Source organism: Phodopus roborovskii, unplaced genomic scaffold (genome assembly GCF_943737965.1).
Source record: "Phodopus roborovskii unplaced genomic scaffold, PHOROB, whole genome shotgun sequence".
NCBI classification, from domain to species: domain Eukaryota; kingdom Metazoa; phylum Chordata; class Mammalia; order Rodentia; family Cricetidae; genus Phodopus; species Phodopus roborovskii.
The window spans coordinates 20,995,162-21,021,584 of record NW_026126588.1 but is presented as its reverse complement, the minus strand read 5'-3'; the positions used below and the strand labels follow the sequence as shown (position 1 = coordinate 21,021,584).

Sequence of the window (26,423 nt, the reverse complement as noted above, 5' to 3'; positions counted from 1 at the left end):
GTCTTTTAGATAGACTTTCGTAATTTATTCTCAGTATGTTCGGCTTACTAAGATTTTAATTGTAGTCCATTCCACTTGAAACCCTGGAGCAAGGCCTATTAGAGATCTAGTCTGCTGTTCGTAAGATACCTAAGGCAGTGGTAAGGGGTTCAAAAATATATGGTATTCGTGTGTGAACTTTAAAATAATAAATAAATAGTACATTTTAAATGCTAATGCCCTGTCAGAGCCAAATGCCAATAAGAGCTCTACAGTGAAGGTATTTGTATTCAGAAATAAAGACTAGGGATGCCATCTGAAATATAGAGACAAAAGCCAGGATATGTCTAGGGGATTTTAGTAGGACAGAGAAATCCACACAGAGGACATTGAAAATTCATTGGCCTTTTGGGTGCTTCCGGAGGCTGACCCTCTCTGATTGGTGAGTGGTGGCAGCAGCTACATAAATCTAATCTTAAGGTCACAGTTGGCAATTGTATCGATAGTTACCAAGGGGAAATGGTCTCGAAGCAGAACAGGCTTTTTCGTGGGGCAAGTTCAGGAAGTTGGTTCTTGAAGTAGGTGTCTGTGACCAGAGTGTTGTTTCCCTTTTAGTCGCATGGCTCCTCAGCTCCGTTTTGTCCGGGCGTGACAGGATAAATCTCCAAAGCTCCGAACGCCAGAGACGCAGAAAGGAGGAGGTTGTAGGCAGTTGTGGCTCGGCAGACTGGAAAGCAAATAATTACAATATGGGGTGGCAAGTGCACTAACAGACACGGGCATAGCGGAGGGAGATTAATTCAGGTCACCGAGCAGGGTCCTTTGGGCACCCTCCGAAGAATGGCTAAGGAGAGGGAGAAGGGAACCGTCAGACAGGAGCGACACCTGACTCGATCCAGAGCAAGGAGCCATGAAAGGCTTGCAGTGGGTCCAGCATGCTGCAGTGAGCTGAGCCAGGCCTGACAGAGGGAGCTGTGGCTCTCCACAAGCCAAACTGTGTGAACTTAAGCTTCACATGGAGTGTGGGAAGACAAGAACTAGACCCCAGAGGACTGGGGTCGAGGAGAAAGGAAGCTTTCACAGTGAGGTGACGTGAGCTTCTGCGACACCCCTTGGAAAAGGGAAGGGGGTTTCCACACAGGGGTGGTGAAATGGACAGACACCACCCGGAGCTCTGTCGTCCCCAGGAAGGAGCGAGGGTGAGTCAAAACCCCGATGGAGAGGGCCAGGTGGGCCCCAGTGCTGCTGAGTACAGCACTCTGGAGTGGCAGCTGAATTTTACGTGAGCAGGTGATAGGTTCCAGTTTCAGGAAAATGAAGGGACACATCCAAGCGCAGGGTAATTGTCTGTCAACAAGTGTTGCGTGTGTGGTTACTCTATGCCAAGCGTTTTTCTGCGGGTGCCTCGTAGGGTAGAATAGAGGCTGTAATTTCCAGAAACCAGAGTCTAGAAATCAGAGTCCGGAAGCCAGAGTCTAGAAATCAGAGTCCAGAAACCAGAGTCTAGAAATCAGAGTCCAGAAGCCAGAGTCCAGAAACGCCACTGTAGCCCTCCCAGCTGGCACTTGGAGGAAGTGGTCACCAATGTCATACCCAGGAGTAGCCTTGTTTGGGATCACGAAGGTCCAGAAGAGGTGAGAATTGGCGACAAGGTCCTCAGGCGCTGGAAACTTGTGGGGAATGGCCCAAAGGAGTAGCCACGCTGGGGGAAATGGGAGGTAGTAGGTAAAGAGAGCCAGGAAGGTCACAGAAACTGCAAGGAGCGTGACAAGTAAAGAATGTCCCCCCTCATGTGACAGCTGAATGTCCTCGACAGTCCAAGTGTGGACATGTGGGTAAACTATAATTTGGAAAGGAATCTGTTTTTGGTTTTTGGTCAAAAACCTGAAGGATTTGCTAGGTCCATTTGGGCATAGTTTTTCAGCGCTTTTATACAGATAATGACAGTCCTATGATTTGTACCTGTGGCAACTGTTTGTAACACACACCCACCCACTCAGTTCCTCTCGGCCATTACTCTCCCTGCTTCTACCAGAGGCAGGAAAGCTGATTAATATGCTACTTTTGGAAAGAATGGTTTTTTGTTTTTTAATCAATTCTTTGAAAATGTCACAAACGGGTCTTTATCATATTCACCTCGACCCCTCTCTTACCTACTATCGTATCTATATCCACTCGACTTTGAATTTTCTTCTTTTCTTTCTCCCATTGAGGCCCCTGGTGAGTGGGGTCTGCTCTGGCTGTTTGTAGACGGACCATGGTGAAACTGAGTCTTCCTCTCCCAGCAGCTATCAAATGCTCCTCAGATAACGGTGGGAGTTTCTATTGACTTCCTCCCATTCCTCATCACTGGAATTTTGTCTGACTTCAGCTTGCACAGGCCGTGTGCATACTGCCACAGTCTCTGTGAGTTCCAGTGTGCACCCGCCCTGGGAACACCCCCAAACCTTAGGCCTCCAGAGAGGTGTGATGTGTCATTTAGGCTGCACGTTCCCTAGTCCCTTATTCTCTGGACATTGACTTCTTCGGGGACCTGGGGCTTCTCAATGTGATTTTTGGAGACAATTGGCTAGGGCTGATTTAAAAGCTATCATCGGAATTAAATATGTAATAGGCAGAGGAATGGGATTAGTGATAGAGCACTTGTCCATGCATGATGCCCTGGGCTCCATCTTCATCACTGGAAAAACAAACAGAAATAAACATACAAGAGGCCATATTGATGTAGGAGTGAAGGAGGTGTAGAAATCGACAAATACCCCGTAGGAGGAAACTCCAAATAATTTATGTAGGCGATGCCTGTGAGGAGGTAGTGACCTGTCGCTCTCTCCTTCTTTGTGAGTCTTGCTCAGGGCCTTCCACAAGCAGTCTGAGGAAGGAGTAAAAACTTAGCAGACACCAGCTCCTCTATGTGGTGATGTTTACCATCAGTGCTACGTCATGTCGGTAGCATGCACCCGTGATAGGACATGGAAAGAATAGGGTGTACCTCTTGGGGTCATCGTCTTATCCTGCCTCCTAACTGTAACCAGGAAAAGGACAGCACATAAGCCAATTATGGGACGTTCTATAAAATACATGGCCAGCTCTCCTCACAATGGTCAAAAACATTTAAACCAGACAGGTCTAAGAGGCTAGCGCCATTTAGAGGACCCTACCCAGACATGATGACTAAACATAACATTCTATCTTGGGGGGAGAGCCTGGGGTAGCCAGGAGAGGTGGCTCACAAGTGTGATCTCAGCACTTAAGAAGGAGGCTAAGGGACGAGTTTGAGGACAGCTCAATTAAAGAGAAACATACTGCCGTCCCCCCACCAGAGCAGAGAACGAGCATAAAGGGACCATTAGGTAAGAGGTAATAAATTGGAATTAGGTGTGGGCCTAAGTCAATATAGCAATATTGGTTTGTTTGTGCCAAATGCCTCATCGACGTTAGATCTTGACAGTAATAGAAATCAAGTACTGAGGATGAGCAGTCCTCAACTTAAGGTGTTCTGGGCCTCAGAAAACCCATCACAGGTCAGAAATACCCTGTGAGAAATGTGAGTTACACACCTGTGTTACCTACCATCGTAGCTTAGCTTTACCAGTTTTAGCCACGCACAGAGTGCATTAGGCTGTAGCTCAGGCAGATCACTTAGCACAAAGCATACTAGTAAAGTGTTGATGAGCATGTCATATTTTGAATGCTGCTGGCAATGAAAAGCAGTGACTACTTTTGTGAACTCTCACACTGACCTAAAGGACATCTAACATGCATCATTGTGGTTATAGGACAGTATATGTTTAAGAAAACATCCCTAGGAATCTGAAACTTGCGAAAGTTTTCTCTTTAAGCCGCTGTGTGTGCATGCCGTGGGCCGGGCCCTCAATTTGGAAGGCCCTGACGTCTCTCCATCCTGCACGCAAACTCCCACAGCCTCTTGCATGGGGCTTGGCGCTGAGAGCTCAGCCTGCAGGCTTGCAACGCCACACTGAGCATTCCCTCTGGGCTCCCTGACTTGAAATGTCACTCATTCCTTTTGCCCTAGTTCATCACACACACCCAGCTGTCCCTGCTGTCACCCCTGTAACCTGACACTGTCCAAATGCAGTTAGTGAACATGAAGGTGGAGGATATGGGTAGCCCAAGAGAATGCTTGCCTAGCAAGGTCAGGCCCCGGGCTCAATCTGCAGTTCCACAATGAGGGGAGAAAAACAACGTATTTCCTAAATGCCTATCGCTGTTCATTCAGCTATTTATTTAAAGTGTAAAAATGGGGGGCAATGATGAAATTATCACAGCAGCAAGAAGTAAATTTGTGTTTAGTACTGTTTGCCTTTGCCATACAAGTTGCTGTATTTCGGGATCTTCTAGAGCCTTCTGTTTATTCTGGGTTTGACATTTCACACTTGGAGCACTCAGGGAGCTCTTTCTGAGTTTTTGATGGGGCCAGGTGCATGGCTCGCCAGGGAAAGTGCTTGCTGCACAAGCTCAGGGACAAGAGTTTAAATTTCCACCTTCCATGTGGCAGCTTCCCCTGCAGTTCCTAAGCTCAGGAGGCAGAGACAAGGGATTCCCCCAGAACAAGGTAGAGAGCTAGACAAGCTAGCTGAGTCTGTGAGCTCTGAGATTAAGTGAGAGACCCTGCCTCAAAATGCAAGGCGGAGAAAACCAAGGCCGACACTGATGTCTGGTTGAAGCAGCTGATGGTCTGCTCTCAGCAGGCCAAGCTCCTGTACTAAGGACCCACGGGAGGCAATGCTCTTTGGTGTCAACTGGACATGCTCACCTCTGCACTTTTTCCAGGCCCTCTGGGTCATGGTTAAGAGAATCTGCTGAGGAGTTCATAGTGTAACTGAACACCCCCCTCCCCCCTCCCCCCCTCCCCGTAACTACATTCTTTCGGAATCGTTGTCGCCTCAGTTAGAGTTGTATTTGTTTGGAGTTGGTACAATTGCAAGTCCTAAGTGCTTACAAACCTATTGGAATGGGACTGAATTTGAGTAGCCCCTCCCCCAGATGCAGTAGCTTTCTTACAGAGAAAGGTGTTAGCGGTAGGCAGGAAGGAAACCCAGGCCACATCACGGGGGTGGGGGCGGGGGGGACGACTCTACAGGATCATTCAGAAAGGAATACACTAGCTGGAGCCCCAAGTCCTAGAGGGTGAGACTTGTGCCTAAAATGGAAAAGATTTTCAAGGATAAGCTTCGACCATAGGTGTTACTTAGTGTTGACTTTAAATCAGTTGATTTTCTGCCATTTTAACCAAAACAAGAGTCTTGACTTGCCAAAAACAGGGAAATGAGCAGTTTCCCGCTTCCTGTCCTCCACCAATGAGCAGACCCATGTAGGCGATCTCTGTGTTCAAGACTACCTGATTGTTTCCCTAAGCAGCGGGTGAGAGCATGGCTATTCCACGGTCAGGATCTGTCCCAGAGATCCACATGCCCTCTTAAAATTTCCTGCATGATTTATTTCCTCGGCACGCGAGCCTCTTTTCTGCACTCCGGAAGTCCAACGGCGAATGTATAAAAATGTGGGGTGGATAACATGATTGGTACATCAGCTGTGCTCTGCTTAACCCTCAGATGTGGCCGGTTTGGAGGGGAGCAGCTTCAGGAGACTGCATCCAGTCCTTGTCTCTAATCAGTGTGACAGGGCTTAACTTACACAGATTGTTTGATGTGTTCTCTTTTACCTTAAACTAACCTCTACACCCCCCCACCCCCACCGCAAAGATGCTGGAAAGTGATTGATTTTGACTGAGCAATCATACATCCCTTGGCAAAAGTCAGTTATGTGTATCTGATAATGGGTTTAGGATATTTCATATACCTGACCTAATTTTCGAGTCTATTCACTTTTTTTTTTTTTAATGCTGGATTAGTCCTTCCATATATGAGATGTTTTTTCTCTTTTTCCCCAAATTGTATATTCAGGCCACCTGGATTACTTTTATAATGAAAAATTCTGGAAGTAGCAGACATAATATGCAACTTATTATGAAAGTGTTAGCATTAAAGCCAAATTCATGAAAATGCCTTATTTGGAGTATCATATAGCAATCTCCAAGTCCAATGAATGGCTAATAGGATGCATTTTCTTTAATATGGATCATAAAAGTCTTTTTCTCCTCTTTACATTTAAATGACAAGTCTATTACATTTGCAGCAGAGAGGATTAGCGGATCAGTGCACATGAATGTGCTGAGGGTCTGTATCCCAGGACTTAGACCATTTAGTGGCTGTGTCTCAGGAGGATCCAATTCCAGATGTGTCTCCATCACAGACACCTCACAGCATAGGGCAAAGTTGTTAGACTGCTTTCATGGACATTTAGCTGGTTTTGGTTGGCTGGTTGGTCGGTCAATCACTTGTAGTTGGTTGATCGGTCAGCTCTAGGTGGTTGGTTGGTTGGTTGGTTGGTTGGTTGGTTGGTTGGTTGGTTGGTTGGTTTTTGGAGATATCGTCTCTTTTAGCCCAAGTTAGCCTCAAACTCGCTATGTAGCAAAAGTATTTCCTTGAACTCCTAATCTTCCTGTTTTCCTCTGCCCTCTGCCAAGTGCTAGGATTACAGGTCTATGTCACCACAGTGGGCTCTTTGATGAATGTTAGGTGGCCTCATGAATATCCAAAGCAAGGAGGTGGATGCCTTTTTGTCCTCAAGATATAGTTGGGGAAGGTACAAATTGAATGGGTTCAGGTATTAGAAAGTTAATCTTAGTAGGCCTTGGTTATCAGAATGTTCCTCACAACACGGATGTATTAGTTACCTTCTTGTTGCTGTGACAAAAATGACTGGCAGAAGCAACTCAAGAGATAATGAGCTTTGACTCGAAGCTTAAAGAATGTGATCTGTCATGGTACAGACAGCGTGGTCAATGTCTTGGTCTGGGGCTGTGCCAACTGGATGTTCTTTCACATCTTGAAGATCAAGAAGCAGAGAGGGAACCAGAGCAGCCCTACTAAACTCCCCAAGGTCTGCTCTAAAGGCCTTCTGCTAGCCTTGTCCCAAGAGTTCCACGGCCTTCCATAGCATTCCAGCCAGCACCAAGTATTTCCATACACCACCTGTAGGGAACATATCTGACCCTAACCATTATAGCTGACGATGCTCCCGCTGGAGATAGCATTAATAAGGCCTATGTGGTGAGTGGGCTGAGTCCCTATCATGACTCTACAGAGTCAGGGGAATCAGAAGTTCAAGGCTACCTATTGCTGTATAGCTAGTTTAAGGGCAGCTTGGGAAGGATGCCAAAGAATTTGTAGTAGACACAGAAGCAAATTACAGAATACTGGAGACTTACAAACCGGAGGATCTACCTGCAAGGACAGAGAACATGGCCGTGATTGCCTGCCAAGGAAAGAAGATATTTACCACTTCTCAGGGTTTCCCTCCTGCCTTTCGGCCTGTCTCCAACCAACCATGAGCCAGAAACTTCTGCAACGTCATGTTTTTGGCTCCTAAAATGTGCACTTTGGAAATAGTGGATAAATTAGCAAAGTATGCTATGTGCTAGAAACAATAAAATAGACCTAAATCATAGCACAGTTACAGCGACCATATGGGATGGGTAATAAGATACCAGACATAATATCAAATGTTTGTGTGTGATTACTATATATATAATGTGCTTTTCTTCATTTCCCCATGTAATTCTCACAGCAGTCCTAGGAGGCAGACAGTTTTGGTGTCTCATCTTATTGGCCAGGAGAGCGAGGCAGAGCAATTTTAAGTCCTTTGGACCAGGACACATGTGACAGAGCAGGGAAATGAAGTAGTATGTGAGCCTTTTTGATTCCAGACCTCTTGCCATTTATTATATATGTGGGTCAGAGTCTAATCTGGGCAAGAGAAGCCACTGTTGGCGGCATTTCAAGAATGAAGACACTAACATAAAGAATCAGTGGCTGCCAAACTCATCAGGAGCTCAGGGAGCCAATGGGGAGAAGTTGGTAATCAGAAACTCATTGCAGAGAAGCAATAAATACAAGAACTGCAGGAAACTGCTAAGGGTAATCTCAGGCCTAGCATGCCTACAAGCATTTGTCACAGAGTGATGCCAGCATCCTCGACGGGAGTCATGGCAGCCGCGGGCTGAAGGTGGTGGGGATGCTTCTCTGCCCTGGGAGCAATAGCGGTTGTTACTCTCTGACCTTCCAAGCACTCTTCAAGCGCCTCTCAATGGTGACACCTGAATAAAAACCGTGCTGATGGGCCCAAGGCCTCCAGCCCTCTTGACACAGAAGGGTGTTGAGTCTCCATGCCTGAAATGGCCTGTGCTGTGCTGTTTGGTCTTGAAGAAACTTTGAAGACTTCTCCAGCTGGGAGAGGGCATGATATTCCAGATAACCTCTGGGTCTTCCTATAAATTCAAGAGCAGCCCAGGAAATGGCGTCAGATTCTCCTGCACTGCCCATGGTGTCTGAAAACAAGCCCTGTAGAACTCTAAATTGCACCACAATCCCTAACTTAATTCATTGGTAATGATGGGGCTATGGCTTCTACTAGGCACTGAGAAAATACACCACCCACTTCCCTTAGAGAATGCTCTCTCTCTCTCCCTCCCTCTCTCTCTCTCTCTCTCTCTCTCTCTCTCTCTCTCTCTCCCTCTCTCTCTCTCTCTCTCTCCCTCTCTCTCACTTTAAAGTACAGGAGGGATGGAACTGAAGAGTGTATGCCCAGCAAGTCCCCTGCCACTAAGGCTTACATTCCCTAGCCCTAGTACGCTTTATTCAAATAGAAGACGAGGGAAAGGTAAAGTCAGGTGAGTCAGTACGCAGTGCTAGCATGGTGCACCAGTTACACACAAACTCAGGCGCAGCTTGAGTCATTTTGTCCTCCCTGTGGATTGGTGAAGGCTTCGGGGCACAAGTGTGATGGTCACCTGGTGAGAATTCAGGCGGTGAGTCTCAGGATGAGTGTGCCTCAGTCCCTTCAGACTTTTATAACAAAATATCTTAGAAAGTACCGTAGACTAGACAGCTTATAAACAGCAGAGGCTAGGCAGGCAGTCAAAGGCCAAGGCTGAGCTAGACTGAACTCTGGTGAGAGTCAGCTTTCTAGTTCGTAAGTAGTAGCCATTTGTTGAGTGCTCATGTGATAGATCTCTGTGGGCACTTTGCTTGTTGGAGTTGTGTTGCTGAGAACTGGAGATTGAACCTAGGATGCACAGAGCACTCCACCCCTGTGCTGCGCGCCCAGCCCTGGGGTCCTCTTTAAGGGTAATAGTCCCATTCATCTCGGAACCCAATCATCCCCAGTGGTCTTACATCTTCACACCACAACATTGGTGGTTAGGTTTCAACAAATGGGTTGACCACAGGAGTTTATCAAAAATGTTGATGCCTGTGGCCAGTCCGCTGAAACCAGAGCCTCTGTGGATGCGGCCCTCAAGTCAGTATGTTTGGAAACACCATAGGCTGCCTTAACCTTTGTTGAGCACGCCTACAAGCCTGTAGAGTTGGCATGCATTCGTATCTAAATTGTCTCTTTCGAGTCTTGACTATCATCCACCCCAGTTTATTAATGAACAAACTGAACCTTAGAGGTGAGGACTTCGTCCAAGGCCAGGAGCTATCCTTTAGCTTTTCTGGTGCAGTCCGTTTCCTCCTGTCGATAGTGCGCTTAACCCCTCATTACGGTTTAGAATCACCAAGGGAATTCTAAAAATGTCTGGACACCCAGATTCCACTCCAGCCCTATTAAATCAGAACATGCGTGAAGAATGGAAGCCAGTATCCGTATGTTTTAAAGATTCCCAAGTGATGCCAGTGTGCAGTAAAGCTTAACAATGACTGCGTGTGGCATTCTCAGGCACCGTGATAGGGCTTAAAGTCCATGAATTTGTTAATTGAGAGATTATGTTTGGCCCTCCGTCCTGGTTTTAACAGCTTACCTGTTCAAACAAATCCCTTAATTAGGGACTCTCTTCCCAATTAACATGTCAATAACAGCAGCTGCAAAAGGCAGAAGCCAGTACTTCAAAACCAAAGACCGAATCTTAGCCTAAGTATATATGACACTTTTAACGCCAGTGCACATTCACCATCGAGAGTTACCAATTAAACAGATCATTAGTTAGCAAGCAGAACAGGTACCAAGCTTAACCAATAGTGTTAATATTCAACATCTAGACTTGAGCTAGATGAATATGTATGAATACCCCTCTGGTTAAATACAGGTTCCTCTTCGATCAGGACCCAGTAAAGAAGCGTCCATCGTTGGCTCTGTACAGCCAAGGGCATTTTATGTCCCTAGCCTGGGCCCTCTCCACTCCCCTCTGTTGTCTGCCGGGGAAAGGATCATATTCTCATACACACTGTGTTTGCATTCATTTGTCCTCGGAAACTCGGCCCTTTAATACCAGGGACGCCAAGTTCAAAAACTCATTTTCTGCAAGTCGGTGTAAGAAAGATGGGAATTTAAAAGCCGTCTTAGAGGGAAAGCATTTCCTATGGAAGTGGGTTTCTAAGCCTCTGTTGTCTTTTGATGGAAATGATAGAGTCCGGACAGATCTCTTTTCCTGTAATCCCTTCAGGAAGAAGCAATTTTAAAGTCTAATGTGTTGGGGGGGGGGGGGGCTGCGACCTCATCACCACGGTCTGTGATGTCCTAAACAGAAAAGAGGGAATGTTTTCATGAGCATACAAACAGCATGTGGCCCTTGAGGGATTGGGGGGGGGGCTGGTTATGTAGAAGAATGATGGAATGCTCAAGGAAAGGGGGCCCCAACGTTCCTCTCCTCTTTCCAAACTCATTCTTTCCAGGCTGTCAGCTCCAGTGGCTAAAATTCTAATTCCAAGTAAAAAGCACAAGTGGTACACTTGAAAATATACAGTTTATTAAAAAAAAAAAAAGCTAAGAATTTCAAATAGTCTCAGCGCTTCATGCGCTCTTATTACATCCAAGAGAAGCGGGCATGGGTGAGGCATGGGTTGGTTCACACAGGCTAACAAGTACGTAGATTCCCCAGGTGGCCAGAATTTCACAAGATGTTTTTACAACAATATATAGATCCCTGGAACAGAGCACGCTCTGATCGGACATTGCTAGGTTTTGCTAGGTTATCTAAACCACCCTGTCTTGATCCTGCATTTTCCACTTGGCTCCAGGCTAAGTCAGTTCATCCATCTTCATCTAGAATATACTTAGTCATCAACCCCACCACACACACAAGAGCTTTTCTAGCCTTCTCAGTCCCCAGTTCCCAAGAATGCTATAGGCAAAGTTGTTCCAAGTAACTACAGATAAAAATTACCCAGCCAGGTAGTAGCAGCAACCAACAGAGCAGGGAACTTCAGAAAGAATGGAATGAGGTTTCTAACATTCCCTACAATCAGTGTTCTAAGGCATGGGGTGTACTGTGTAGGAATGCCTGTAAAGGGGTAGACCTGTCTAACAAATACGATGTGTTGGATAGATAAATGTTGGCTTTTTCTCTCTCTCTCTCTCATATATTTTGATCACTTTGAACGCCAAACACAACGTAAGTGCTGTGTTCTGCCCTGTGGCTAGGAAATAATGGCCAAGAAACAAAACACACATGTTCAATTGCAGTTGTTTTTCCAAATGATTCTCATCAAATAGAAAGGATGTTTTTCCTACTCTGTGAGATGGGAGAAACAGTTTTATTTCTTAGACTCGTGGAATCTAAAGCAGAATCTCCAGGTGTAACCTTCACCTTCCATGAGGTGAACAAGGGTGCCACATGTCAGCTACCCCCCAAAGCTTAGACATTTCATAACTGGGCCCATTCCCTGACAGCCCCTGGTCTCCTGTTTATCCCCAAAGTCACTGAAGTAATGTTAAAATAGTACTATCTGCCTTTGAGAGGCACATTTGGTAGCAGCCTTCAGAAGTTGACTATAAGGATGACATTGAGGTCTTTGAACACAAGAGCTCAACAGTTTTCCAGGCCAGTGTCTGGAGCCCTGGGCTCTGTGCCAGTGCATCCTCCCCACTCCTGGGCAGAACAGCTCTTGGTGCACAGAGTGCATTTCAGAGCACACTTTTCTGAGCAAGATTCCTTTGGCACTAGACGAATCTGGAAACAGCTGCACTACAAAGAACTAATCGCAGCAACCCTGATAAGAGCAGCCCTGCACCCTAAGCACAGCAGGGTGCGCATTTCCACTCTCTGTGTGCCCTTGGCCTCACTTGCTGCCCATGTTAGGACGCATGCGTGCCTGGTGGCCTGTGGAAAGGGCCTCCTAGACTCTTCAGAAGCACCCCGCTGGTCATTGCCTTCCGTGCAGCAGATCCTGGAGTAGACGTCCTCTCCAGCCCTTAGGCTGTCAGGGGGCCTGCACAAATGTCATTTGTGACTCAAGGCTATGGCTGCTCGGCCCTCGGCAGGGTTCTGCTTGTTCTTGAGCCTCTTTTCCCTGAGCATCCCCCAGACAGGCCCAAGGACACAGCCTGGGAAAGGCTAAAGAAACAATTGCGAAATTTGAACTTCCTAGGGAACAGCAGTCTCTGTTTGGTTCAGTGTCTCTACAACAGCCAACCCTGAAGGAGCCTCATCTCGCCCTGTGATTGCCATTGAGGGTTCGTTTTCGTGATGCGACTCTTCTGTTCATCCCTAAGTGCATCAGAGGAAAAACGCTTAAAATGCAAGGGGGGGGGTATAGAGATCCAAATGCACATTCCTGAAGGGTGATGTTTAGGTGTTGAAAGATTTTGAATCTAAGCGTCTGCACCCCTCTGTTCCTTCTTTCAGGATGCTAGAAGATGACCTTAAGCTAAGTAGTGACGACGAAGAGAGTGAACAGGTAAGATTTTTCTTGGGTGTTGCTATCTACTACGAGATGCACAGATGAAGGTAAACTGAGCCATAGAGACACTGAGCCAAACTGTCCTGTGATTCTGGGCATTGTTCCGCCACTCAAAAGTCTCTATGTGGTTGGGCCAGTCTGTTGAAATGCCTTGAGCTCTGTTCCCATTAAAAGCTTTCATTCTGTGATTTCTTTCTTTAATGGCAAAGAGACAAACAATAGTGTTTCTCACAAAACTGAGGGAGTCGGCTTCCCCAGGAAATACAGATTTACCCCCCCCCCTTTGTTTTTACATCTTTTGGCAAACTGGCCTCCTTGCGCTCAAACATATGACCTTAAACTCCTCGGCATTCAGCGGGGAGACTATACCATTAAATATTGAGAAGCCTTATACAGACATTATTAACAGTGAGAAGGAGCGAACACAGAGGTGAGTGGAGATGATGAATAAAAAATAATCACGCGCAGTCTGGGCTGTTTGTCTTAAATGATAAATGTGCTTGAAATAGTCTCCCTTGCTGTTGATTTACCAGCTTGAGACATCAGTCAGGAGGGCTATAAATAGTCTTCTGATCAGTCAGTTAAAGCTAAAAAATATCCACTTAACAGTCATGACATCCACTCCTGCATCTCAGGAAGCATTTTTATTTTAAAGCAGCTTGCAAAACACTGAAGACAGACTTTCTTACATTTCTTTCACTTGAGCCATCACCTGTATTGTGTCTTGTCGAATTTAGATGAGCGGGCTAGGTTAAAGAGACAGTTTGGAGAGTTCTCTCTTATTAAGTTATCTCTATGTGTTGGGCTAAACGCATGTGCCACGCCATTGGTTTTTGAAGCCGTGAACTTGATTCAAAGGCATCGTGAAATGCTGTGCACGTGATTTGCTGCCCAGGCACGCAAATACAAATGATGTTTACATAGAGCAAGCAAAGGAGAGAGGATTCAAAGGAATATTACTAAGAAGTGTGCCTGAGCAGAACATGGGCCTGGGGCCACGGAAGGCTTGAGCCCTCACTGAGACACAGGGGTGCAGGAGGACTCGTAAATCTGGGAACCCAGTTGGCAAGTGGAGAGCATCCCCAGAGAGGAAGATTAGCTCTGCAGAAAGGGCCTTTGGGGCTTTGAGAATTTTAGAGAGGCAATAATCTTTTTCTATATGTCTTTCCCAGGCAGCCAGACACCCACAGCTCAGCAATCATTGTAGAAATGTAAAACAGATTCACATCTAATTTTGTTTTCTCATCTGTGTGACCGAAAGAAAATGATTTCACCTCTATTTTATACCACTGAGAGGCCCAGCAAGGTACCAAATGGGTTAAGCCTTCCCAAGCATGCCATTTGTGGTAGTTTATATTAGAAAAAGGATTCAGAGGCTAAACAGTTTCTAGAACTATTTACAGGAAATACTTCCAGTGAACATGCAATTTCAGAAACTCAGTGTTAATGGTGTACAGTCACATTCTCTAAAGTCTGCCGAATCGTTTGTTTTAGTGTCTACTTTGCAGTCTACAGACATTGGTAACATTGCACTATGAATAGATGGGTCAGACCCTCTATTCTTGTGTTTCAACCCTTGTATGTATGAGTGGCTTTCAAACAGTCGTCCCCTAACTTATCAACAAGACTCCAAATGGTGTTTTTGCATATGGCAACTTAAGTTAAATTGTCGACATTGATTATATAAAGCTGTCCTATTTGGATCTAAAGTATACTCTTATATAATCACAAAGTCACAACTCTCCCCATTTTTACTGATTAAGGTTATTTAATAACTCCATACGTGTGTGTATGTAATGTATTCTGCCTTAGAGACTGTTGGGCTCACTTTTCAGTATGCAGCTAAAGACAATGACCCCCCTCTCCCGCCCCCTGAGATTCCCTAAGTTGCCAATAGTTCAACAGGGAAAAGGCAGGAACCCCATGAATCCTCTCTGATCCATGACTGGTCGTTGCAGACCTATTCCTCTGAATTCCTGGTTTATACTGCTGCTGAGAAGTCACGTTCTTAGTCATGATGTCATGACTGAAGAACGCACATCACATCCCTTCTTCCCGCCTTCAGGCTTTTATATTTGTTCCAGTGCCTGTCTCATGCTGGTCCCTGAGCCCTGGGGGGGGGGGCTTTTAGAAAAACGCTACTGATATTCTCCCCCTGAAACATGTGTTCAAACACACCTGAAGCATGCACACATATATTTTATTTTCTTTCTCACACGTTGGTTTTCAGCAATCTTTCCAGGTACAATCAGAGTTCTCCTCTGTCCCAGAAATCTTGTCAAAAAAACCCGCATACTTCCCTGCCCGTGGAAGCATGGTGGATGTACTAAGATCGCCTGGTTGTCTTTGTAAATATCGGCCCAGCTAGCCTGTGCGGTCCCCTAAGCATGAATAAAAGAGGGTGTCCTTAAGAGCCTTAGGTTGCTGCACTCGCTCGCCTCACACTCTAGGACATTTTCTGAACACTCCTAATTGCCTCTGTGCTCTTAGAAATGAAGACAGGGGGCTGCTTTAGTAACGAAGAGGACTGGAGCCGTGCGTGCTCCAGGGTTCAAATCCCTGCTCAGTTGTTGAGTAGTTTGCCCAGCTTTTCAACCACAAGGCCCTTCAGGGTTCCACTTGTGAGTTCTCCCCCTATCAGTTACTCTTCTTGCTGCCCTGACAAAATGCCTGAAAAGGTAACTCAAGGAAGGAAGGGTTTGGGGGGCTCAGTTTGAAGGCATACAACCCAGACTTCGGGATGGTGGGATCATGAGGCTGCGGGCCACATTGCTTCTACAGTCAGGAGGCAGACAAGATGAAGATGCCCTTCAAGGAACTCTGACCTACACCCACACACGCACACACACATGCATGCACACATGCACACACTCACACATGCAGACACACGCACACACACACATGCACCCATATGCTCGCACACACGCACATGCTCGCACACACACTCACACATGCACACAAATGCACACACTCACGTGCACACACACACACATACATTCACATACCACTTCATACAGCCTTTTATGGTGGCTATTATATTGCATTATAAAGACATGGCAGTCCCTTGGTTGTTTTATAAATTTTCCTCATTAATATCCTATAATTACATCCGTCAAAACTTGACAGTCATGGACAGTATAGAATTTAATCTTATACATGTGGGGTTTTGTGGGAGTGGGGGGTGTGGGGCGTGTCTTCCAGGTTAGCCCAGGCAGGCCTCTGACTTCTGGCAGTCATCATCGCTCAGCTTTGGAGTGAGTACTCATCTCCCTGACGTTAGTGAGAGAGCTGAGTCGTAGCCTGTGCTTCTCCATCTCCACACTGCATTCCGGTGCTGACCTGGGTCTAGTCTAAAGGACTAGTCTTTCCTCAGCCTGCCACACCCCGCCCTTATCCCCCTCCCCCTTGTCAACCCTCTTCCCTGGGGCCCTGTGCCAGTCCTACCCAAAGTCTGCCCATCTCTGCCTCTTTGAAACTTGTCCTCAGCCCCCGCCTTCCCCATTCAGGATAGTTCTTTTCTGTCACAGCTGCTCCGCTGGAACCACGACTGACCCAAACACCCGCCGCTTTTCGTCCCTTGGCTTACCTGGAACGCGGCATTGCTGGCCATTTTTGGGCACGGCTTCTGGCCCGTGTCCCTGCTCTCTGCCTTCATCCATGCCCCTCCTCTCGGCCCGACCCTTCCCAGAGTGATCCGCTGACTGCTCACTCTCCACCCAGTGTTGGAATCCGACCGTCTTCGCCCCTGCCTTTTCCTCTCCGGTTCTACCCTTTTGTGGAGTCCCTATCCCTCCTCATGCCTGCGGTTTTTAAATAATGACAACTTCTGTGCAGCCTCAGCTCTCACTCAGAAGAAGCTCCTCAACAACATACAGGCTTTCCTGTTCGATTGTCTCACAGGCCTTCCAAACTCAAGCCATGCCAAGCTGAACTTGCGGGTTTTGCCTCCCCTCTACCCAAGTGTTTGTCTTGTGGCCGTTCCCAGTTCCAGAGCTGGCATGGCCAGATGCCCATTGCTCAAGCCGAAAAATCACAGTCTCAGCCTTGATAACTCCCACTCCTCACGCAAACACACCTTTCTTCTCTAACTCCTGAAATTTAACTTGTAAAATTTAACATTAGTCTACCTACCTCTTTCTATCCTAACTAGTTTGAACCAGCCTTGTGTGAACTGTCGTCTTGGTGTTTTCCAACCCCTGCAGTAGTTGGTCCTGTGCAATCTTTTTTTTAAAAAAAAAATATCAGATCAAATCATTTATCTTTTTAAAAGCGTGTGTGTGTGTGTGTGTGTGTGTGTGTGAGTGTGTGTGTAAGTGAGTGTGTGTATGTGTGTGTGAGTGTGTGTGTAAGTGAGTGTGTGTGTGTATCTAGCTATCTGTATGGGCACCGCAGGCATGCAGTACCCGTGGAGGCCAGGAGAGGGCATCAGATCCCCTAGGACTGGAGTTAAGAGGCACCTGTGCCCAGCCTAGCGTGTGCTGAGAACCAAACGTGGGTCCCACACGGGAGTAACAAGTGCTCTCTGGCTCCCAAAGCATTCTTCTCTCATCTAAAATCTGAAATGGGTTTCCTGTCCCACCTAGAGAAATGCATGGCGTCTCCTAGCCTACGCGGTCGGTCCTGTGCCAGCCTCTCCTCCAAGCCACGCTCTGTCCCGTGCTGCGCCTGGCCGACTCCTGTGCGCACTGAAGGCGCATCATACCTTTACTTTCTCAGAGAGACCCTGGCTAGCGTGTCCTTTTCTCAGAGATACTACTCTTTCCCCGGGACCTCGTTCTGTTTTTAGTCGGTGTATGTGTTTACTCTTGACAGTAACTGCTCCTACCGACAGAACTGAAGGATCACTGAGCAGAGACAGCCAGGCGCAGTAGGGGCTCTGATTATTGAGTAGATGCCTAAATAAACACAGAGCGCAGCCTCAAGTTGGTATTTAAGGACCGACACACCAGTGTCCAGGGGCAAAGATGACCTTTGTTCTGCCTTTATTTCTCTAACTACACACTGATATTTTTTTTCTAATTCCAAACATTAAATAGACATGTTGAGAGACAGGAGAAAAAAAATGTGAGACCTAAGATTATAAGGCAGAGATAACATGTCTACTTGATTTAACATGTCTGTACTATCTGCATGGAAATTCTATATGCATTTCTTACACACACTAATTGCATGTCAGGCAATATTAATGTTACAAGGTTTTCTCAATCATCTCAAGCTGAAGCCCCCAAAAAGCAAGAGAATGGGACCCCTTCATTGCTCCTCTTGAGTCCGGGAAAAGCCTAGGAAGGGACAGAGAGCAAATCTCTAGACAGGATCCGTGCAGCTGAGGCATGTGGGACCGGACGCATGATTGAGAATTTTGGCAAGCAGTAGCTGAGAGTATCAGCTGCTAGCAGGGTCTCCGAGGTGGCAGGTCCATAGCTCAGGGAGAGCAAGGGAACGGCGATCCATGCTGCATGAGCCACGTCTGTGCCTGCAGCTCCAAGTAATCACATTATCCACAGGGATTGGGCAGTCTTTTCATTTTAATTATGTAAGTGCATTTCTCTCTTTAAATGAGTGTAGTTTATCCACTTAAACTGACTGTTTTAATTTTACAGGCAGTGATCATCGGATTTAATCTGTAGAGGGGAATTTCTCTATTGGCCTAATTGATTTCTCAACACAATGAAGGAAAGTTACCTTTTAATCCCCAATCAATATTTGGAGAGCATACAATTATTTTAATAGATATCTATGTCATTAACATAAATCTGCAAGCTAAAGAGGCAATTATTTTCTTGTTTATAATTCTGTCAGGAGGAATCCAGAGCCTCGGTACCCTAGCCTGTCTGTACCGCAGGTGAGGTCCCACAGTGGGGTCATCGTGTTTCATTTGGTCTCTTAGGAGTGGTAAAGAAAATAGCCCTGTCTCAGCTCTCAGCCCCGTCCTGGAGAGGCCACTGATGACTCATACCAGCCCAGGGTAAACTATTAAAAGCAGATTTCTGCTCGTCATCCCTGCCCCCTTATTTCGTTTCAATATGACAACTGCATCACAGAGAGCAGAGCTTTGGAAACAGTGAAAGGTGAAGCTTTAAAGTCATTGACAGAGCGCGTCAGCCAGGGAGCACATGATGAGGAATGAAACGCAGCCGGGAAGGAGAGGTCTCTGCAGCCCAGTTCCACTCGGCGCGTTTTTTCCTCTCGGCCTCAGCTTGGTTGATGTGGAGGTTCTTGGCCTATGAAAATTTATTACACGCAGAGTCAATCTGCATTCAGGCAGCCAAGTCTGAATAAATAGAGTCATTGTGCTTGTCTGGGATTTGTGGCCAGAGTTCATCCAGTCGGCGTGACATCCACATCCCAGGAGATTCATAAAAGCCAACACCCTGGTATGTGCTCTTGGATCCTGCCAAAACTGTGTAGAATTATATAAACAGGAGTCAAAGCAGTAATCGGGACCAGGTTTGGGGGCGGGGGTTGAGGGGGGTCGTGGCTCCAAAATCAAGTTTCTTTTCCATGAGAAATGAAGTGTATTAGAGCTGTTATTTGTATCCAAACAAGAGCTAGACGAATTTTTGCATAAATCGTTCCAAGAATAGTCTTAAATGCCTACTAAGCTCCACGTATCCATGCAAGCTGCTGGCTTGCTGCTCAAGCTGAATTACACATTAGTAATATTTGTTATGATAATTTAACCACAAAAACTTTAAGTAAATTTTCAATGCCAGAAAATGTCTTGTTTCTGAAGGACTATGCAAGAGACTATATTAATGTATCACAAATCCAGTAGGAACACAGCAGGGAAAGACTAGCTTATATTTGGTTTTGTTTCTGGTCTTGTACCCATGTCCCTGAGTAAACACTCAATTTGATAGCATTGCTGAGTTAGTTTCCGTTCTGTGTGGGAACACAGATCTTTGTCACACCTGTCTCGGAAGGAGCACACATCTGAACTGTCAATCAAGGAAGCAAATGTGAGTGCTCACCAGGAGTGCGGGCTCGCTTGTCAGCCCGACGTCGCGTTTTATAAACGAAAAATTTTTGCTGTCGTCCAAAGTGAATGGAAATTCCCCCTTTATCAAATTATGGAAACCTGTGAAAGCTACACATGGTGAGAGCGGCCGGTCACATTCTTCTCTTTCCATTCTAGTCGGCTGCAATTTCCCAGACTGAAATAGTTTAAATTTCACTGTCCACAAATGTGCAAAGCCCCACATGCTGTTCCCTAACCTAACGTGTTTTAGTGACCTACTCTTTGGGGGTCAGGTGAGATTTATGTAGGCCCACGCTGAAGAATGTGCCTCACTTCAACCCTAACACCATGAATGAAAATCTAAAAAAATGAGAAAAAAATATATCTATAAATTAAAAGGTGATCCAATGAATGTAAGAAAACAAATGATTAACACGAAGACAGGAAGCCGTGGAGACTGCTAGACGTGTAGAATTCACACAAGGACCTGCAATATTTTTTTTAACTAAGGCTAGTAACGGGTGTCAATATTGCCCTGCATTCCAGGAGCTCAGGGAAACCACCATCCATAGCCAAGGGACCACTCTTCTCCAACCTAGCTTTCAGCTAGACTGTTAGTTGGCATTCTCCCTGGAGAACCTGGAATTCTCCCTCCAAGAGCGCACTCCTTCAGCTGGGAGGAGTCGCCCTTTGCGCTGCGACTTTGATGATGTGGAGTTTGGGGTGTTTTTTTGTTTATTTTCCTTATTAGCTCTTTGGGAGGTGTCAGCATCTAGAGTGTCTGCCATCTCTACAGGTGTGGGTGATGTCCTGTAGCACAGGAGTTATCTGCAGTCAGGCATGCAGGTGTTTGGTCCAGATAAGCATTTGGAAAGTTGTCTTTTTATTGTCCTAATTTTTCTTCATGTGTGGGGCTGGTTATCTCCTAAGCACAGCTCTTCTCAGGAGACTCTTAGCCTGGAGAAGCAGAGAGACAAACCAATGTTTTGTCATTCAAGGGCTCTTGGCACTTCGCAGTCCTCTCCAGGCCAGCTCTGCAGCCCATGGGTTGTGTTGCATGGAATAAAATCATCTCTAAGAGACAGATCAGATGATAGTTAAAACTGGATCCAAGGCACTCCCTCAGGGAAGTTAGGTTCCTAGACAGAGCCCCCGCATCGTTAGAAATACATTTGGGGTGGAAAGGAGAGACAGCACCATCCCAACTGAAATGTCTGGACATTAAAATAATAATAACTTTACTCTTGATCAAGAGGGTGTGTTTGAAAGAGTGAACGCTCTCTGAAAGAGAAAATGTGTTTGATTTTTATTCAAAATCAGTTAGTGACTGTGCCTTTTCCCCATTGACTGGGGTTAGACCTCATAAACTTATTCAGTTAGAATTGATAAATAATAAATGGATGAGGAAGTAGAAAGGGAGTCCTGCTCTGAGGAAAAAAGGGGTTACCCCTCCAGACCATCAAATTCTAGAGCAGAGTATTGGGCCTTTATGCAAACAAATGTCCAGAATCATTAAAGCATTTGCATGAAAGTCTTACCAGTTGAGAAAGGTAAAGAAAAAAAAAAAAAAAAAAAAAAGATTTTAGTTCCTTGTCCTAAACCCAAGTTTTCAGTATCTGATAGAAGAGATTTATGTTTGACACTGATCACCATCATTACCACAACTGACGCATGGCAGGCACAGGGTAGCCAGGATTTCTCGCTGGGGAGGATGCCTCTGCGTTTATTGCCCTTCTGGTTGCTGTTCTTAAGTCCCAAGCAGTTCTGGGGAAAGTAGGTGTGCTTTCACAGTGACTACAGAGCTACGATCATCTGGGAAGTGAAGATCTAAACACCAATAATGAACTTGGAATAGTTTTTGCTTCCTGCTGCATAATTGGTTTGGAACATACAACTGGCATAATCTTCTTGACCAAGACAAGCCTATTTTTACTTCTTTAGTAGAAAACTTTGGATATCATGTATATCCAGATTTAGTATAGGTTCTTCAATCACAGACTGCTGTTATAACAAAACCACCAATATATAGATTACAATTATAATATTGCTACCAAGATATTTCTTTCACTTTCCTGTGTGTTCTTTATGTAAAAAGAAAGTAACATGTGTAGACTGCGTTTACATTCACAGTTACTGACCACCCACCAACATCAGTGGGACATTAAGGGAATTGCACCAAAGCATCATAAAGAAGGTAGCAAGAGGGGTGTTTGTAAAAAGCTCCAAAGGCATTTGGAAGCTCACAAAGTGAGAAATGACTCATCCTAGTACCCAAATGCTAGAGCAAAGGGAACCTCAGAGAAGTAATAGCAGAACCAGCGCCCAGTAGGAAGAATGTGGCAGAAAGATGGAAAGATGATGAAAAATGGAACTAGGATACATTTGGACAGGTGGAATGATTTCAGATATTCTGTAACACAATAAAGGTAACTGTGGTTGACTACAGTTTTTCACATATTTCAAACTTGCCAGTAGAGATGATTTTGAATATTCCTGACACAAAGAAATTATAAGTGTTTGAGATCATGAAGATGCTGTTACCCTGATCTGGTCATTAAACATCATGTGCATGTTGGCATATCACAGTGTGGACCCCATGAATGAATATATATGTATGTATGTATGTATGTATGTACGTATGTATGTATATAATATATATATATATATATATCCATGTATCAATTAAAGTTTGGGGTATAGATTTAAATGAGAGTTATCAATAATCCATCACCATTTGAACCTTGTTGAAGTGGTGGCTGCATTCAGATTGCCAATATGGAACAAGTTCTAGGAGCACAAAACGGCCAGATGAGTAGGTCTCAGAGCTGCGGTGGGACCTGAAGGATTTAGCCAACACCTTGCAGACTACTTAGAACCTCAAGCAATAACTCCTGTACACTCGAGTCTCGAGGCAGTAGGGACCCTTGATCTGTCCCCAACCCCAGCCTAAATAACCAGCTAGTTTTTAACTTACAAAGTTCTATCAGCTTTCTGTTTCCCTGCCGGCATCACCGTTAATGTAAAACCTCAATGCACCAAACCCAGTGACTCCATATATAACACAACAACTACATTAAATCTAACCCAAATATAACAGTCCAGAAGCACTCATCAAACTATGTAGAACTTCGGATTCATTACCAGTAACTGACTTTGATTCTTTACCCAAATAGTGTATCTCATGATTCTAGAGAATAGGCTTGTCTACTCAGGTGAGACCTAGAGGCCAAAAAGCCTTCTTGAAGGTGACTTGGCACCTGATTCAGACCTGTGTTCTAATGTCACCATCCACATTCCAAATTTAATCTCCGACTGCCAAGAACTAGAGCTGCAAAGACATACCCTCCTGTAGACTCTCCTAGAAGCTCGGCCACCTCAGCCAACTCTCATATGACTTCTCTCCTGGTGTTGTAAACACACAGATGGCCATGCACTTCTGTATACATGCTCTCTCCCTCTGAGAAGGTGCAATTGTCTTACCAGTGCCAGAATCCCAAAAAAAAAAAAAATGTGCTGCCCTCACAAGAGCCCCCTCTCAATTCTGAGGGCAAGTAAAAGTTTGACTCTCCGTTATCCAGAAGCAGTATGTATCAACTAGATTAATCCTAGTTACTCTTCAGTGGCCTTTAGTCCTACCCACACCTAACACAGACTGGCTTGTCCTTATACAGCCCTGTCGTGTGTGCTAAATGTGTCGGTGAAGTCAAATTCTCTCTTGATTCTACAGAAAAGCCCAAAGTCTGTAATGGAAATGGCCTCCAGAACCCAGAAGAGCCATAGACAGTTCAGAGTGTGTTTCCAGGGAGTAGAATGTCCTGGAAATGCTTAACAAAGCAAATGTGTCTTCCTAACCCCGCGGAAGGCTTAGTCGGGGCCAGCAGTCCCCTGTTCACATCCTCTAAATGTAAAGAAGTGCTTTCCGGCGGAAGAAGAATGCACTAAGATCTCTGCCACATGCCCTCTTAAAAGGAGTATGGAAAGCCAACGTTAAAATGCCACCTTGCCCCAGTGGCGAGCTCCTGTTATAGACCCAAAGTCTGGGAGGAGGAAAGTTGAGAGTTGCAGAAGCAATCAGTTTAAAAAATAAATGAACTAGACCTCAGAGCCTAGGCGCAATCTAAATCAGGGGAGAAGTGCTGGGAAGGATCCAGAAAGCCTTACAGATGTCGGCTTGCCCCTGCCATGAGGAGCCACAGTGGTTTGTCCTGTGCTGCCCCCATTCAGCCGCTGGCCTTCTTTACTGACGAGTTCTGCCACCTCTGAAACTGTGCCATGTCTGTGTGAGACTACTCGACGTGGGTTTTATAAAGAGCCAGCAGTGTCCACACAGAGCAGTCTTTATTAGAACAGCGAGACGGCCCAGGGTACCCAGCCAAGGAGGGTTTTCTCCTCCTTCCTCCGGCTGCCATCTGGTTAGCATCCCCTGTCAACTCTCCAAGTGTTTTCCCTCAGAGGTTAAGTTATTATCCTCACTGGCTCTGCCGGACCCCAGCACAGAGCAGGGTGTGGAGGAAGCCTCCTGAATGCAGGCTCCTTAGACTGCATTTCTAGGAATCGAGGCATGAACAGTACTGACGCTGCTTACCCAGGGAAACGCCAAGAGGAATAACAGTGGCGAAGTGTTGACCCATACCTGTCAGTTTCATGACTCGTGTGAGTGTCTCGCAGAAAGGGTACGTGTGTATGTGCATGCGTATTGTGTATGTGAGAGCAGGCTGGCGATCCTCCAGACTTGGAGATTAGGACAGGCTGGTTGAATAGTAAGCCCCAGGGCTCCCCCCACCCCAGGCTGGGATTATCAGTGCAGGCCACTGAATCTCCTCCTCCTCCAGACCCTCAGAGGTCTTCATGCTTACGCTGGCTGAGCTGTCACCCCCCCCCCCCCCGTGATTGGTATCATTGTTTGGTTCGTGTTGAAGAACTTGTGTCTGACATTTCCTGCTGTCAATCACCGTCCGTCTGTCCATGCACGTCCGTCCTGTGCTGAACCTAACAGCACGCAGCTTTCTCCGCATATTCCTGCACCTCTGGTCCCTCATCTCCACCAGCGCCCCTGCACCCACACCAGGTGCTGAGGCCTGAGACCTGGTGCCAGGCCAGTGCCGTCCCCGACCTGACCTGCCAACCCTGCCGGAGACAGCTGCCTCCGTTAGAACTGCAGAGTGTAACAATTCTCCCGCCGTCTCCAGTGTCGTCAAATACTCCTCTTGCCTGGCCATTGTAATAATAAGTTCGCGTTTACTCCTTTTCTTATTCAGATTCATTCACCACACAAAACAGGGTCCAGCGTGACATTTGAAAATATACTCTGTGTCACTGGTCCTTCTGTTATTTTATTATTATTATTATTATTACTATTATTATTATTATTATTGGAGATTCACAGGGAGTTACACGGAAGGTACAAGCATGCTCTGTCCAGCTTCTGTCCACGTAAACCCTTTAATGCTCTGCTATTGTCCTGTATATCCACAAGCCTACACTGGACCTCTGTAGCCCTTGAGGTTAGCTTCGTCTTGCTCTGTCATGGCCCCGCCTGCCCTGCTGAGCCTGTCCCACTGCACAGGGACCTTGGATAGTTTCTCGTCTGAGCCTGATGCAGCTTTTACTCTCCGGTTGTTTCCTCCCCGCATCGAGCCCTGGCTCCTCCCCCTGCCCCATGTCGTCTCTGGACCCCTGTTCTGCTTTTTCCTCCAGGCCTTGTTATTCCACACTTCCTGAGCTTTCTGTAACCATTTCATGGCACGCTGCCCACCTCAGCCACAGGCATTGTAATCCAAAGTGTTGCGTGCCTATGGGCTTTCGAGTCTGCCACACCTACGGACTCAGAGACACCACCGAGACCTTAATCTGTTTCACTGTCACATATGGCAGACCCAGTGCCTGCACATAGTAGGTAGCTCATAGTAAACCTAGTTATGTACCCAGGCAGACATGCTGTTTACATCGTGAAATGGGATGGCCCTGGGCCGCCTCTGACCTTCAGCCTCCCACTCTTTGTTATACTCCCTACCACAGTGTCTGTGGACTTGCCCTATGCTAGACCCAATTACAAGAGGGCATTTCATTTCCTCTTTGATTTCCTTTCAGTAACAGATTGGGGCTTGTAATTCATTTAGCATTCATTGTAACCAGAATATCTGCTGATTATGTTTCCAGGCACCAACCTTGTTAAAATAAAGACAGAGAAAAGATGTCATCTCTTGAGGAGAGCTTGGAAGATGACTATTTCTGGCAGAGAACTTGTTTTGTCTTATAGACTTGAGCTTCGGGGTCTTTCATGAATGAATAATGCACTCAGGAAAGATCAGTGAAGCATTCTCTGAACCCTCTCAAGTGACTCTGCTGAAACCGAATAAGGGAAAGCTGATAAGAGATTAAGAGAGGAAAATGTGGTCAGTGTGACGCAACTCCTGAAGGAATGGAATTGGGCGATCCATCTAGTTTACGACGAGTTTTTCAGGTTTCAATCACGAGTCACCCAACTAATTTTTCTCTTGACTATTTAATCCCAATGTTTATTCCTTTTTACTATTTCCCAACTATAAACTAAGATAGTGTGCAAAAACTGAAGGATTACCAAAGATCTCTTGGTAATCACTCCCTGACTCCATGTATGACTTTTACTTTAATACCATAGCTTTTTTTTTTTTTCCCTAAGAGTGATTTTAAATGTTTCATGCATTCTCATTGCCTTTCTTAATGGATGATGATTGTCCTCTGTA

The 26,423-nt window shown here is 45.8% G+C and overlaps 1 protein-coding gene across 3 annotated transcripts in view; it reads left to right on the top strand.

The window, feature by feature from the left end:
• The window catches only part of Aff3 (ALF transcription elongation factor 3), a 403,958-nt gene that overhangs the window by 313,250 nt on the left and 64,285 nt on the right, over window positions 1-26,423 (top strand). For all 3 annotated transcript variants that reach the window (XM_051204402.1, XM_051204400.1, XM_051204399.1), the window contains one exon: window positions 12,686-12,737. In XM_051204402.1, coding sequence (XP_051060359.1) covers window positions 12,686-12,737 — 52 coding nt within the window. The remainder of the gene's footprint in view (window positions 1-12,685; window positions 12,738-26,423) is intronic.